The 15,506-nt window shown below is 35.0% G+C and overlaps 2 protein-coding genes across 2 annotated transcripts; one reads left to right on the forward strand and one right to left on the reverse strand.

The window, feature by feature from the left end:
- Positions 1 to 391: 391 nt before the first annotated feature.
- Positions 392 to 3,596, reverse strand: trub2 (TruB pseudouridine (psi) synthase family member 2). Its single transcript, XM_046856294.1, has 8 exons — positions 3,338 to 3,596; positions 2,995 to 3,129; positions 2,839 to 2,913; positions 2,064 to 2,125; positions 1,654 to 1,735; positions 1,461 to 1,533; positions 1,183 to 1,319; positions 392 to 987 (listed from the first exon to the last, which is right to left on the reverse strand). The coding sequence occupies exons 1-8, from the start codon at positions 3,453 to 3,455 to the stop codon at positions 608 to 610; spliced, it is 1,062 nt and encodes a 353-aa protein (XP_046712250.1). The 5' UTR covers positions 3,456 to 3,596; the 3' UTR covers positions 392 to 607.
- Positions 3,597 to 9,904: 6,308 nt separating this feature from the next.
- entpd8 (ectonucleoside triphosphate diphosphohydrolase 8) lies at positions 9,905 to 15,435 on the forward strand. The gene is made up of 10 exons (XM_046846125.1): positions 9,905 to 10,058; positions 10,375 to 10,504; positions 10,628 to 10,745; positions 10,879 to 11,029; positions 13,255 to 13,414; positions 13,519 to 13,749; positions 14,191 to 14,457; positions 14,711 to 14,821; positions 14,920 to 15,054; positions 15,225 to 15,435. The coding sequence occupies exons 2-10, from the start codon at positions 10,379 to 10,381 to the stop codon at positions 15,417 to 15,419; spliced, it is 1,494 nt and encodes a 497-aa protein (XP_046702081.1). The 5' UTR covers positions 9,905 to 10,058; positions 10,375 to 10,378; the 3' UTR covers positions 15,420 to 15,435.
- Positions 15,436 to 15,506: the final 71 nt, after the last annotated feature.

Here is a 15,506-nt window from a genome sequence, read left to right on the forward strand (position 1 = left end):
TATGATCCATGCTCTGCATAAGAGCGTCTGCCAAAACGCTGTAAATGTTATTGAAATAATATGTTTTGCTGTAAATATCACAGATCTATTAATTTTTAAAGGACAAAAATATATATTTAACATATTAAGAAGACCATCACAGGTCAAACATTTGTCAAAATTTTGTTTATCATCAACACAACATAAATACAATAGGATCAAATGATAGCAAAACAACTGAACATAACTTAAATGCAGGAAATGCAATTAAACGTTAAATGTCTACATTTAAAATGTACAAAGTATGATGTCAAAACCTTCTGACAAACCATTAAAATCTGATAAAAGGTCTAAATATTAAGTTTAAAATAAATAAATCAAATGTAAAACATACAAAAGATCACATAAAACGTTGTTTTTTTGCATTGTTTATTGCAAATATTGAGACAAAGTGTATTTCTTTTACATAATCTTTTTACAATTGAATTGAAAATATTTTTAGCACTCCTTTTTTTTTCTGCTGTATTTTTTGGGTTGTCATTTGACCCTCTTATATAACAATATACAATAATTAAGCCAGAACACAAATCTCCACCATAGAATAATTGGTCTTTATCCACCTTCAAAATTAAAGGACATTAGAATTGCTTGGTGTCAACAGATGTTCTGCAGAAGGACTCTGCAGTGATTCTGCTTTGTCCTGGTTTACAGACTCTAACAGACTAGTCTCTGATTGGCCTGGAGTCTGTGTTGTTGAGTTTGACGGCTTGACAGCTTGCCTGTAAATGTCATTCTTCCGGATTTTCCGGGTAGTATGGCGAAAGTTTGCAATGGCTGGTATAATATCATCAGCAGACCAGTGATGGTGAGTCAGAGCATCCTCCATTTTAAAAGGACCGTCCCGTGTGCGACGTACCTTGGTGCAGACCGCATTAGTACGCAGTTCCAACCCCACCTCGTGCACCAGTTTCCGAAGGAACCGCTGAGTTTCATTCACACACTGAACCTCTAAAGCATTTTAAAAAACACACAACAAGGTTTTATTCAATATGACTGGCAGGAAGAACCAATAGTAGAAGATTCAAGAAAGCACGTATTTAGTGTCCATCAAGTATTTTGTTTATTGGCCATCTTGCCTGCAATGCTGTCACTGAAGTGTGCACTGCAATATAGATGTATGCTTAGATGTATGGATGTTCTTACCCAGTGTGAACCGAGGCGGTTTAAAGTGGAGACATCGTAAGCCAGTTAAAATAGGAGGACTTTTATCCTGTGGACGCAACAGCCCCTTCACTGCCAGCTCATAAGCCTCCTGAGTGCTCAGGTCCACCTGCGAGTACCTGAGTAAAATGCAGGACACATACATTTATAAAAGACGCAATGTGTCAAAGTATTGCAACTGCTGTATTATAACACATTTCAATCTATCATTTGTACAGCATCATTTAACATTATATTGATTTTATATCGGAGTGACTCACATTATTAAAGCTTTCTGATTGGCTCCCTGGATCATTGCCAATACTCTCTCTAGCTTGTCAGTTGTAACATGATCTAACAAAAGATAAAGGAAAAACGTCAAAGGAAGATGCTAAAGGGGATAGGTAAACATTAGACCACATCTGTATTTGTGATAGTCATTTATTTATTTATTTTTCAGGGAAGAATTACTACCAGATGTGCTTCGCTCTATAACTCGTCCAGTGTGAGTGAAATCATCTGTAGCTATTCCAAACTCCCCTTCCAGTGTGTACTCCTGCAAACAATAAACCAATCAAACTTCCTGTCTAAACTATTATTAAACGTTTTGTTTCGCTTTTCTGTTTATATTGAACAAATATTTAAGAGAGTCAAGCTTTAGCCTATGCAAACAGTTCTTAAAATGAAATGCTTGCAGTTGCAATAAATATGGAGCTTTCTGACATGCCTGTATTGATTAATTGTAGTGTATTATTTATTTAAAACCCAGCCAACCTTCTATATTTTCTTTGGAAGAGGGTTTTAAATGTTTAACAATAACACCTTCATATTCCCCTGAGGGTGATATGAGACACACCTATACAATAAGCAATATTAATATTTACCCTGGTTACATGTAATCTGTACAAACTCTCCAGGGCAGTGTTTCCATTACCCAGACCCAGAACTAAAAAACAAAGAGGACAAACAAACAAGCAATAAAAGATGCTAAAAATAAGAGTACCCATCCTAAAACAACAACAACAAAAAAAACACTACAACAACTATTACAAACCAGATGATAATTATTAAAACAACTGGCAAATGTTATTACTAAATGGTTTCCAGTATGTATATTGTATATACATACTGCGTGTACATTATCTTTTCGCATTTCGACCGGTTTTAAGTACATGATTAAGTCATTATCATGAAACCAAATAAATGATTGTAGGATCTCACTGAAATCTAATGGATGCCTATTGGTGTCCTAATGGCCTTTATAGTTATCCAGTTGATACCTACATGTGATCTACAAGGTGTACTATTGATCCTTAATGGTGTACACTAGACATATTACAATTTACAATTACTGTTTATAGTCTATATTTAATTTTATTTAACTATGTAAATCATGTAAACACTGTATATCCTGCACTTGCTCTTATTGCACTCTGGTTAGACCCACACTGCATTTTGTTGCCTTGTACTTGTACATGTGTAATGACAATAAAGTTGAATCTAATCTAATCTAATCTAATAACATCAGTAGAAACCCACATGGACCATTAAAATTTTTATTAAACCTAATACAATTCACATGAGAACAAATTCAGAGAGTTTATTTTTTCATCATATCAGTGTAAACACATTTAATGACTATTTTAAAAATATAGTTACCTAACACTCCGGAGGAAAATGCATCTAATCGATGGCCAACTCCAACACGTATCTTATAAAACCTTGGTCCTGTCACTGGACAAACAGTAGAGAATGAGTGTTTCATTCTTCTATACAGAACTGAACAGTTTAAATATAATGTAAAGGGAGTCTAACCCAGAGGATGATCAGACAGAGCAGGTAGATTGGATTTGGTGACAGTGAGCTGGTTGGAACCACTGCAGTCTCCACTTGGTAAAAGCTGAAAGTGGACCACAGATCGCTGGGGAGCTGCAGGACACGAATTCAGCACTTCACAGACGGCAAAACGTAAATGAGAAAGAGAGAGAGAGAGCGAGATCAGATAAACAGGTCGGGGAGAAAGTGACATTTGACATTAATGTCGCGGGAATAGCAATATATTACAAAATTCATACATCATCGCAATGCCATGTCTGTTAGATTGCAGTAAATGCAAATTTGTAAATCATGTAATGTACGTGAACCACAGCACCCATACCTTTCAGCAGGTTCGTCTCTACCGTGTCCCGGACATGTTTCCAGTGAACACCTTGTGGTTTGTACACAGCGAAAAGCCCGTCAAGTTTACTGAAAAGCCGTGCAGCTGGTGTAGCCATTACACACGCAGTTTTTACGATATTAAAATCGCTTTGTTTAGAAACCGAATGAAGTAAAACCTCACATAGTTTTAAAGACAGGCATGTAAGCAAGTATCATAAAGCATGTTTTTCTTCTTCTACATTTTCTGTAGTGTTGTGTGTGCATAACACCGACCTCTACCGATCGGAGTTGGACTACGATACAAGAGCAGCGTGAAATAAACTCATTTACTATCAAAAGTCTTTTAAACCCAGCCATTAAGTCAAGTTAAGTCACGTTTATTTCTATAGCGTGTTTCACAACGGACATTGTCTCAAAGCAGCTTTACAGAATTCAACAGTTGAATGATGTGTATTTATCCCTGATTAGCAGTCATGGCAACTGTGGCAAGGAAAAACTCTCTTAGATGTTATGAGGAAGAAACCTTGAGAGGAACCAGACTCAAAAGGGGAACCCATCCTCATTTGTGTAAAATCAAGAGTGTGATTATAGTCTTTATATAATACAGAACACTGAGGGTGAGAACTACCATGAGCACTGGAATGTAAGATTATAAGAGTTCCTCTCTACAGTCTTATGCAGCCATTTGAGATTATGGAACCAGGACCTACTGAGCAACTCATAAAATTGCACAAGCCAGTGCACTCTTAGTGCCGGTCCCAAGCCCGGATAAATGGGGAGGGTTGAGTTAGGAAGTCCATCCAGAGTAAAACATGGCAAATCAAATATGCAGATCACAAATCAGCACAGGTATTGTTATCAGTCGAGGCCCGGGATACAGACGACCGCCACAGGTATTGTTAGCCAACAGGGTACTGGTGGAAATTGGGCTACTGTTGGCTGAAGGAGAAAGAGAGGAGGCAGATGTAGAGGACAGAGAAGTATAGAGATGGATGATCCGCTGTGGCGACCCCTAATTGGAGAAGCCAAAAGAAGAAGAAGACTATAAATGGACTTTTGGTGAAAATACTTGGTGAAGAACTTCACCCCAGGCTGTTGATTTTTTATATTGGTCAGGATCAAAGTTGGTCCAGACCATATACTGTGAACAGTGGCACAGACAGAGGTATTTAAGTGGATAAGGCTCTGGGTTACTGCTTGAAAGGTCTGTGGTTCAAATTGCTGGTATATGAGCAAAAAAGTATTTCACTGTGCTGTAATGTATTCCTGAAAAATAAAAGCTCTTCTTCTAACAGTTGGTGTGAGGTGTGAGAAATCAACCCAGATGGGATGGGAGGACAGGCCATCACAGTGCAGCCTGCACACACATACACACAAACAAACTATTATAAGCATTTCAATATAGCCAGCTCTCCACTTTGCATGACTTTTTGACACTGGGAAAACAGAATCCAGAGGAAACCTACATAGACATGAGGAGAACATGCAAAACAACACACAGTCCCTAAGCAAAGGGCACTGGAACTGTGAGGAGGCAATGCTAACCATATGGGGATGTAAACCAGTAAGTAAGCACATGTGGGGAAAGTGGCTCATTGGCAAAGTAAAATATTTGCATAAATAAGGTTCAGTGTACAATTTCCTACTAAAACACAGTGCTGTTCTTTATATAATAATAATAATAATAATAATAATAATAATAATAATAAAAATACGCCTTTAATACAACAGATAATCATAAAAATGATCATACTTGACATTTGTTATTAATGTAACATTATACCATAAAAAAACTACTGTCAATTGTTTATGTATAGCCAGGCCAAGAAATTTTAGAATAACCTGATTAACTTATGTTTCTGTAACTAGCAAGCTGATTGGTCTTTGTGACACTCCTACAAAACCTTTTGAGTACATTGAGGGTGTAGTTCTGTAGATGTTAATCGAGTTTTGTTATGTTATGTCATTGCGTTGCTGAGATACACCCTTACATCCTGCTTTTTCCAATTGCCAGCACATGCAAAACAGTTTTGAATATCACCTTTGATCAGACAGTTCTCAAAGAAAATTTGTTGAATATTGGAGAAAATTTGAATGAGGAGGATGAGATGTATGCATATTTAGCATTTTTTTTTTTAACTTTAGTCCAGTAGGTGGTTCTGTCAAGAAATGGCCTTTGGTGCTTGGTTGCTTATTAAGGGTCAACTAAAAATAAGACTCAACTTTCCAGTGTGTTGTATTTTGCCATGACATTTTTAGCATGCACCTGTTTTCATATGGCAACAGGAAATAGGCTATATGAGAGGTAAAATAAATATTAAAAAACTATAATGGTAGGGGTTCTGTGTGGTACAGTCATGCTGACAGCAGAGGAGAATGTGCACTGTTGGCTCCAGAGTTCCTTCTGGCCACCAATCTTGCAACTCTATCAGTTTAAACTTTCTAGCTTTCCTCAGATAAAGACAGATGAGTTGTGTTCGACTGGAGAGTCACAGCCTCTCTCCCTCCTCCTTACTGTCTCCCTCATTGTACTCCTTAGTCTTGACATTAGTGGCTCTCTCCAATAGTTTGCATGAGAGTGACAAATAATGACTAGGGGTGTTACAGTTGAACAGCCTAAATATAAATTATGAACCTTATTTTCCATTTAAAAACACAAGTTGGTAGCAAAAATTAATTTTAAAAAATTACATTGTGTCAAAAGTAAAATTACATTGATCTGTTGTGAACACGTGGTGACTTATTTGTGAATTGTTTACTATAGCAGATGCACCTACATCACTCCTTGTGCAAGTACAAGCTAATTGCCAAGTTACCAAAGTCTCAAGATTCTCACCTTCACTCCTGAGGGCAATAGTCTCTGTTATTCATGGAAAATTCCATGGTTTAAGTTTGACCTCAGGGCTGCCATATAGAAAGAGATAATTAATAGTTGGACAACTGTAGATATGACATCATTACCATTGTTTTATAATAAGGTGTACCTGAGAATCTAAAATTGCATGAGTGTGAAAACCTGGGCAATTTATCAAGGAATTGCTTATATAGTACTACAAGAGCATTATTTGTGGATAAAGATAAAGCACACACCAAACTTAAATAAACAAAAAATTGTCATTGATCTAAGATTGTGTATGACACTGACACTGGATGAGGCAGGTGTCTTGTCACTTTTTTTTTTAACTATGCATTTTCTCTCTACACTGTCCCTGGTGTGAACATGTTTGTATAAATGATGCCCTGTGATGTCCTAACATGTTTTGCATTTTTATGCAGTTGATATTTAAATGTATCTTCTTGTCATTATCTTTTATCATATGTAATATCTTTTGGAAATTAATAAATTTGCTTCATCTTCTGAAGTGGCCTTAAGCTGGTCAAACTCCTAAAAGATTCACAGACTAACCTTGAAAAACAAGGGTTAAGACAAAAACACACTCATAGAGTTCCAGTTCATCACTTATTACATTTTCCTGAGGAATATTATTGAAGATATTTCATGCCAATAAACTTTAACGACTATAACTATAAAGTAACTATGAAGTGCAGCATAACTTGCATTCTCTCTGTGTTGTTGTGGGACTTGTAGGAAATGACTGTCACTAGTTTGTTTTCCAGCATGTGCATGTGGGAGAACATTTAGAAGGGAGTTGTCCTATTTTACTACTTGTAGCCACCAGGGTGGTGTTTTAACACGTTGATACCTTCTTGCATAGGACCTTTAACAGAAAGTCATATGATGACTACATAGTGCTATAAAATGCTATTAATAATGGTTTAGATTCTGAGTGATTCGAAACCCAGGTCATTATAAGAAACTCATATAAACTCTTGTAACTCATATAAGCCATATAAAACTCATATAACATTTAACAATCATTTAACCATCATTCGCCTTAGTATAGGATTGCGTTTTAGTTTTTTATTTGTGCTGGCCCCCTTAGTATGGTGGGTTTTTTGTACACAAATGTTGCAGCTTATCACCTTACTTGATGTAATCTGCTTGAGGCAGCTATGTGAAATACAGACGCAAGATAAAACACAATTACATTAGGATGTGCAGGGCAGCAGGGCTCAGGTGTGCCATGTTAGTAATTATCCCTCTAGCACGTCCCCAAATACCACTTTCCAAGTTCAGACCCACACTAAACCACTCCTTCGTCTGCTATCTAATCTAAAAATGAAATAACAACAACACGTTAGTATTTTTAATGTGTGATTAAAGTGTATTTTTAAATATATTTTATTTTGTCATGCAATATTAATTAAGACTAAGTTGATTAATATAGATGTGTAGGATTGGTACATTTGAATACATGATGGTACATTTAGCTGAGATTAAATATTAATGTTACAATATGTTATGTACTGTATATAATAATCAATAAATACATATCAAATAAATCCAGTCTTGACACTTTTATGTTCACTGGAGACATTTCGCTCAGTACATCAGCACCCAAAAACGTTGGTAGCTCAATCAAAACAACCTTCTGGGCAATTATGATGGCACAGCGTTCCTGCTATTCTTGAAAAGTCCTTCTGATGAATTTTCTTGTAAGGGTATTTGCGACCAAATCAATTTCTTCCCTCTGTCAGCCACTGTGGAATGAAAAAAAAAAAAAGACTATTAAATTGACACAAATATATTAGAGCTTGTGCAGTTTGCTGTAGATGCTGGTTGTGCGTCTGAATAGTGCACACCATCCAATCAATGGATGTGGTAATGTCAACTCGTTTGAATGCCTTCTAGGGGACCTTGGAGTGACCAAAACGCAGTTTGATTGTTTAAAGCAACAACTTCAAGCTAAATTTGAAGTAACCAAAAGCCCGTGCTGTTCGTTTCTGCTGGCCTTACAGCAAAACATGATGTGATGGCTTAAATCTGATTGGATAGAAACTTCATTGTAAAATTACACTTGGTGGTGCTACTCCTTGCAGCAGCACACTCAAGAGAAACATTATGAAATGAAGAGAATAGACTATCGGGAAAAGAAATTTAATAGATATCAATGAACAAAAATGTTTTTTTTTTAAACGTAAGTCAGTAAGTGAGAAGGCCCTGTCGGCCCACCTCTGCAAATACATAATAAGGTTGTTGCTATAGAATAATTTATTAATTCTGTTAATTGTTCGGTTAATTAATTAAAATGAAAGATCCATTCAGAATGTGGATATTGCGAGCATGTGCATTATCTTGGTATAAGTAAACCATTTTACAATAGAACATATCAAGGTAAAATAAAATAGACAAAATGCCTCATTGGTCAGGGTGGAACACTAAATAATAAATGTATAATGCCTAATTCAGTACACAGCAATGTCTTTTGAAGAGCAGAAATTAAATTTTTTTTGTATTATTTAAGCAGTTATAAGGTGCAAGAAATATCTCTCAGTTTTTACCAGTCATACTAATGTTTTGAATCACTGTTTAATGATTCTGGGTCAAAGTTTCCATGAAATACCCTTTGCTAAAGGCCTACTGATAAAAACAGATATTTTGCTGATATCCTTTAAAATTATCTGCAAGAATTTGCCTTAGATTTTTTTATAACACATTTAAATCATTGGCAGCTTCCAAGGTTGGGTTGGTTTCATGTTGGGTTGTTCATGTTTAGTATAAACTCACTTAAAATTAGCAAAGAATGAAGGCATTGGAGAGCAGGCTAAACTCAAACCTAAACTGACTGCAACACTGGATTATATAAGCGTATAAGATTTTTAAGTGTTAATGGTGTTTTAATGGAGTGTTGGAGTGTTGAATGGAAACATAGGTGTAAAGGTAGGTGTCAAGGTAAGATGTAATGTGTTTTTTTTCTTTTTAATACAATTTGTTTAAAAGACTCCAACAAACCTTTCTAAGAGTTGTATTTCTATGTATTGTGTATTCTCGGATGATTCCTATTTCTAAGGCTTTCAGGAATGCCTATGTGTGTTTCATTGTGTTTTCTGTGAGAACCGAACTGCATGGTTTAGCACACTATTCAGGTGGCTGACTAGTACAATCATATTGGAAATTTAATCTGGTTTATGATACGTTTCCCATTATTCACTTTTTTCAGCATTAATTTATAATTGAGCATGACTGGAGGAAATTGCCCTTTTCTTTGTGTCAAAGGTACTCAAGTAGAAGGACACCTTTTGTGGAATGTTAAGTGGGATCCTGAGGAAAATTATCTTAAAGGAGATATGAGATTATTGCACAAATATTTTCCAAAGTAATCACTATAGAAATAAGGCTAACATGCCTGATCTCTTTGTTCAGTAGAAGAATACTGAGTATATATACATGGTCCAGGAATACATATATGACATAATCAATTTGACATTTTTATAATTCAGCATTGTTATCTCAAAACAGGTAAAACATTACTGGTATATAATATGTAGTGAATATTATAAATAGTTTTACATGTAAAATCCATCAAGGTTTTTTTTTTTTTTTGGTAACAAGCTGTGTGGGCAGTTCAAAATCGATATTACAATGTTTATTATGTATACAATGCTAAAGCAGCCAGCAGGGTGTGTGCATGTGTCCACGTGTGTGTTTAGTTGGAAGCTCTCTGGGAAGAAGGAAGCATTAGTTCAGTTGGCAGAAGATGGTTGAGAAGTAAAGGTGTGAATGGTGTGTATTGAGCTATTTAGCCACGTGTGTCACGTTTAACCTGTGTGAATCTGTTGTATAACTACAGTTGGGAAAAACTACAGGTTTACACAAGGTAAGCAAAGATTTATTTTCTCTGTTTTTTCATTGACTTTCCGCACACTATTCCTATCAGTATTTTACTAGCATAGTTCTCTTGTACTCAGGATTAATAGTTAACTCATAGTGGTGTCCTGTGACTCACTGTGGAGTCAGTTTGTTTGTATGTTACAGCTGATAATTAAATATTGATTAAAACATTGAATATAGAAACAGATGATTTGACAAGGTAGTTTAATAGTATTTCACTATTTCTAAAATTATCATTCAAGGTTTTCCTCTTAAATTTGTCCCAATTTTGACAGGATGCTTGTGTGTGTCTATTTGTACAGAGATATGAAGCTGCAGTTAAAACCTTTGCTACTAGGTGTTGCAGTGGTGGCTATAACATGCATGACCATCATTGCTCTAATTCTTACCCTTGTTCATCGCCAGAGCGCAGAACTGTCATACTCAACGCAGGTCATAAAGCTCAAAGCATACTTTTTTACTTTCTCATTATATGTGGCTTTAACTGTAATAACAATCTCTTAGTATTTGAGTATAGAATTAAGTGAATGATTTGCTTTTGTCTGATGTTTTCAGTATGGGATGGTGTTTGATGCAGGTTCCTCACACACAGCGCTCTTCCTGTATCAGTGGCCAGGGAACAAAGAAAATGACACAGGAATTGTCTCTCAGACTCTTACCTGTGATGTAAAAGGTAGAAATTGGTAGAATATTTGTTGAGCAGAAGGATACCATTTTGTCTCTTTTACTGTTTTTGTTGTTTTTACCCATCTGTAGTCATACTAACGCACCAAACATACTGGATGAGTGCAATTCTCTGTTTTTAGGTGATGGTATATCCAGCTATGTGGCAAATCCTTCTGGTGCTGGACAAAGCTTAAGAGAATGCTTAGATATTGCAACGGCAACAGTCCCTGCAAGTCAGTATAGTAAAACACCGGTCTACCTGGGAGCAACAGCAGGCATGAGACTTCTTAGGTGAGAGTCTCTTCCTTAATAATACTTTATTAACATCTGCCACTGTTTGCACTAAAACAGATCACTATACATTTCAACCAAGTCACCTTTATTTCTAGTACATTTGTGTAGCTCTTAATGCTTATATTTTTTATGTAATTAGTCTTCATGTAATTATAAATACAAAATATTATTCTATTATAATATTATTCTAAGATTTGCAAACAGATTCCAGAGTGCAACATTAAACAAAAGCAAATATAATTTGTTTGTCTTAATGCCATTCTTAATGCCAAATAGAATCCGGTGTTGCTTGTTATATATTTACTGAAGGATGGGCTCTGAGTATATTTTGGAATTATTATGTACACATTGTTTCATGCCGGTTAATGTTGTTCAAATTTCAAATCATTTCTCAAATTTTGCCATTGAAATAAATATTATATCACCAATCTAAAGGAATAATAAACCATTTGTTATGTAAAGCATTAAACAAAACACGGACCTCTGTTATATAATAATAACAAAATGGTGGTGTTTCATGGCCCCTGCATTTTTTATTTCTGACAAATCATATTTATTTATTTATTTATTTATTTATTTATTTATTTATTTATTCATTCATTCATTCATTTATTTATTGTTCATTTTTAAGATATATCTGTATATAGTTACATTTAATGTTTTTGTAGCATCGCTTAAACATGTTAATTCTTTTCTGTATCACTTACATCATAACAGCTATAATTTCTCTTGAAATAAATTAGACACAAATGCAGTTTGTGGGTTTTTTTTGTAAATAACATGATTTTAATGCTTGTTATTAGACTTGAATAAAGTTGAGTGTCTATCATTCACCAACAAAAAACATAAACAAGCTGCAATTTTTCTTAGTAATTTCCATAGAAAGGTCAAGAAACTGGCTGATTTTAACTGCAGTAAAGTGATAACAGTAAAGTTATTTCACAGGAATAAATTGGATATCAGTTGTTCCATGTATATAAGAATACTGCAAACATTGATAGTAAAAGAACTACCTGGAATATATTTTTATTCCAGGTATTTTTAGAAAATGTATTTATTTACGCTAAAGATGTGATTTTTATGAGATTGATTTTAAAACGAGTTTTAAGTAGACTGATTTTGAGCATTTATTTCTAGAAAGATTAAGAAAATGTTTAAGCTTAAATATATATTAGCCAAGGTTTAATAGAATTTCTTTCCAGCGTGCTGTAAATGCCTATAAAAAGTGTCATTCTTTGCATAAACGTTTTTTTATGTACTCATTACACCTGACAGTCAGGTGACAGTCATTCTCTGGACATAATTTGACCGACATAAACCAAATCTGGGAAAAAGTTTAATCAATGCATTAATAAGAATTTAAAAAACCTTTGGCAACAACATACCACTATGTTGTTGATTATTTTTCTATAAACCAGTGGTCTTGTATTCATTACCATTGTTAGAGCCATGATGTTATAAAATAATAATCTGTACCTCCTGACTAGTCAGATTTAGGAATTTAACAGATAATCACATCAATAGTATTGTTAATGGTGTTGAACCTGTGAGATCTAGGAACAAATTTCAGATCTGTTCTGAGACATTTCAAAGCTTATGTATTACTTGAGGAAATGTTTCACCAAAGAGCAAAGTGAAATATTACAGTTTTCTGGAAAAATCTTTGTCTTTGTAGATTAAAACTGAAAAAAAAGTAATATAACCTTTTTTTAGGTTATTGAAAGTCCTATAAAGCAGAGATGCACCATATAACCACATGTATGGGGATCATCAAACTCATATGTAGTTCTTCCTCAAACTCTTTCCTTATAGTTGGAAGCACACAATTGTGTGAGATGCTATTGTATATTGTAGTTCTAAATTTCCATTTGCTGGAATTAAGAAGCCCAAACTTGCCCTTGTCCAAAGTAAGCTTTATAAATACACTATTTGCCAGTGTATAATTGTAAAAAATCTTTAATAACTTGCACATAGCCTTTACCTCAAGCTCATGTTGACCAAGATAAACTGAAGTGCTGACTCTACCCCAAGTCTCCTTTTCCAACATCAGTGGTTAGTCACCACTAATGCTCTTGTGGCTGAATGAACACAAATCCCCACTGTCACACTCAAAGTGTAGTGGAAAGTCTTCCCAGAAGAATGGATGTTCAAAATGAACACATGGGTGTGATAAATATATAGTGTCAAAATCACACCTAATATCTTTCCTCTATGTTCCACAGTTTACAAAACAAAACTCAGTCGGAAGAAATACTTAAGGAGGTGACCAAAACTATGCAGAGCTATCCCTTCGATTTTCGTGGTGCAAGAATTATCACTGGTATGGAGGAGGGTGCCTATGGCTGGATCACTATCAATTATCTTTTAGAGGGCTTTATTAAGGTAAAAATTATGTATGATAAGCACACAATTTCTATCTGTATTATTGGACAAAGTTTTGATATTTGTATGAATACACAATTCAAAACAATTTTCCTTTAAAACAGTATGCATTTGATGGTAAATGGATTCACCCTAAAGCTGGGACTATATTAGGAGCTCTGGATTTAGGTGGTGCATCCACACAGATTTCCTTCATACCAAAAGATCCAGTCAAAGACCCACAGTTGGCTTTTGACCTCCAGCTTTATAGCTACAGGTATAAGTTGTACTCACACAGTTACCTGTGCTATGGCAAAGATCAAGCCTTGAGGAAACTCCAGGCATATCTTCAGAATGTGAGTGTTCAGGTTTCTTAGAAACAATGATAACACAATTCTACATAAACAGTACAATAAGTAGCTGGTTACTCTCTGTAATTACCTCTAAAGCAATTTTTCTGCCATCATACAATCTTTATAGACAATAATGGTTAGGGAATTAACTAGGCTATAAATACTTCGCCTAATCTAACTTCAGATAGCTTGAAGATTGTAAAATGACATTTAATGCTATTAATACAAAAGTATTTCCTACAATAGTTCTAGTTTGTAAGATTAGTATAAGATAAACCTTTAATTAAAAACATTATTTTTAATATGTGGACAGTTATATAATAAAGTTTTTGTGTGCTATAATATTACACAGTATACTTGGATTTTTCTTTTAATCATTTTCAGTAACTGATAAATATTAGTTATAATGAGCTAAGATCATCTGTGTCTGTTTATTCCTTTTAGACTTCTAGACCCTCTTCTACTGTCGACAATCCTTGCTACCACAAGGGTTACAATCTGACATTAAAGCTGGGGGACATTTACGAATCTCCTTGTGTGGTTAAGCCAACCCCTTATGACCCCTTAGTGCAGATCACTTTCTTAGGGACTGGTGATTCTGCACTTTGTACGTCACTGATAGAGAAGGTTGTAGATGTGACAAACTGTTCTCTTTACCCAGACTGTGGCTTTAATGGAGTTTACCAACCTCCAGTCAATGGAGAATTTTTTGTGAGTGTTTTCTGTTTGACTTATCATTCAAAATAGTCATTCAAGTGGTAAAATTGTATATAAAAAAAATCCATCATAGATTTTTATTTTCCCTAAATAAAGACATATGCTTAAACTAATTAACATAAGTGATTGCATGTATTAGATTAGAAATAGAGCAGCCATGCCTTACAACTAATTTGCTGTCAAGATTAAGAGTGCATGCTTAACATATAACAATGATTATAAAAAATAGTTACATGTCCATTTTCAGGCTTTTTCTGCATACTTCTATACCTTTGACTTCCTTGGTCTTGCACCAAGGGCTTCGTTGTTTCATGTATTTTCCACTATTGCCTCTTACTGCAACAAAACCTGGGAGACAGTGAGTAATCATATCTCTCAATATTTTGTGGGTGTACTGATAGCATGGTAGAGCTTGGTAAAGGGCAATTGCTGTATAATTATTTTCCCCTATTTCAGCTTGTGACAGAATATCCAAAAGTGAAAGAGAAGTACCTCAGAGATTACTGCTTTTCAGCCAATTATATCATGGTTATTCTCCTTAAAGGATATAAATTTGAATCAAACTGGGATAAAATCTCTTTTCAAAAACAGGTTTGTAATGCAAAATCACTGTCAAATAATTTAGCTAGTGCAAAAGTGGTGAAATGCCGGCAGTTATGCTTACAGTATCAGTGCCACTTTATTATTGTGTACAAAATAGAATTTATTTACATTTCAAATCTTAAACTCAGCATGTAAATAATGTTATGTTTATCTTACAGGTGGCGGACACTGACATAGGTTGGACTCTGGGATATATGCTGAACCTGACTAATATGATACCCTCTGACCGCCCTCTAGTGGTAACAGGGGTACAGAACAGTCAGTGGGCAGCAGAGGTCTTCTTCATAGTTTTTATACTTTTTCTCAGTTTAATTATTCTTGGCATTCTCTGTGTATGGGGTCCAACCTCATAAAGACACTTGTTGTGTAATGTTCCTCAGGTTAATTTTAGTAAAGCCAGTTCATCTTAATTAAAAGACAGTTTCATACTCAATACGTAT

Source organism: Silurus meridionalis, chromosome 1 (assembly GCF_014805685.1).
Source record: "Silurus meridionalis isolate SWU-2019-XX chromosome 1, ASM1480568v1, whole genome shotgun sequence".
NCBI lineage: Eukaryota > Metazoa > Chordata > Actinopteri > Siluriformes > Siluridae > Silurus > Silurus meridionalis.

What these genes read in the sequence shown, in the direction of transcription:
- entpd8 (XM_046846125.1), top strand. Translation starts at nt 10,379, where the DNA reads ATGAAGCTGCAGTTAAAACCTTTGCTACTAGGTGTTGCAGTGGTGGCT. An exon ending in GCAGGCATGAGACTTCTTAG is followed by an intron (nt 11,030 to 13,254) that starts GTGAGAGTCTCT and finishes TATGTTCCACAG; the next exon opens with TTTACAAAACAAAACTCAGT. An exon ending in CAGTCAATGGAGAATTTTTT is followed by an intron (nt 14,458 to 14,710) that starts GTGAGTGTTTTC and finishes GTCCATTTTCAG; the next exon opens with GCTTTTTCTGCATACTTCTA.
- trub2 (XM_046856294.1), bottom strand. Translation starts at nt 3,455, where the DNA reads ATGGCTACACCAGCTGCACGGCTTTTCAGTAAACTTGACGGGCTTTTC. An exon ending in AGAGACGAACCTGCTGAAAG is followed by an intron (nt 3,130 to 3,337) that starts GTATGGGTGCTG and finishes CCGTCTGTGAAG; the next exon opens with TGCTGAATTCGTGTCCTGCA. An exon ending in ATTTTCCTCCGGAGTGTTAG is followed by an intron (nt 2,126 to 2,838) that starts GTAACTATATTT and finishes TTTGTTTTTTAG; the next exon opens with TTCTGGGTCTGGGTAATGGA.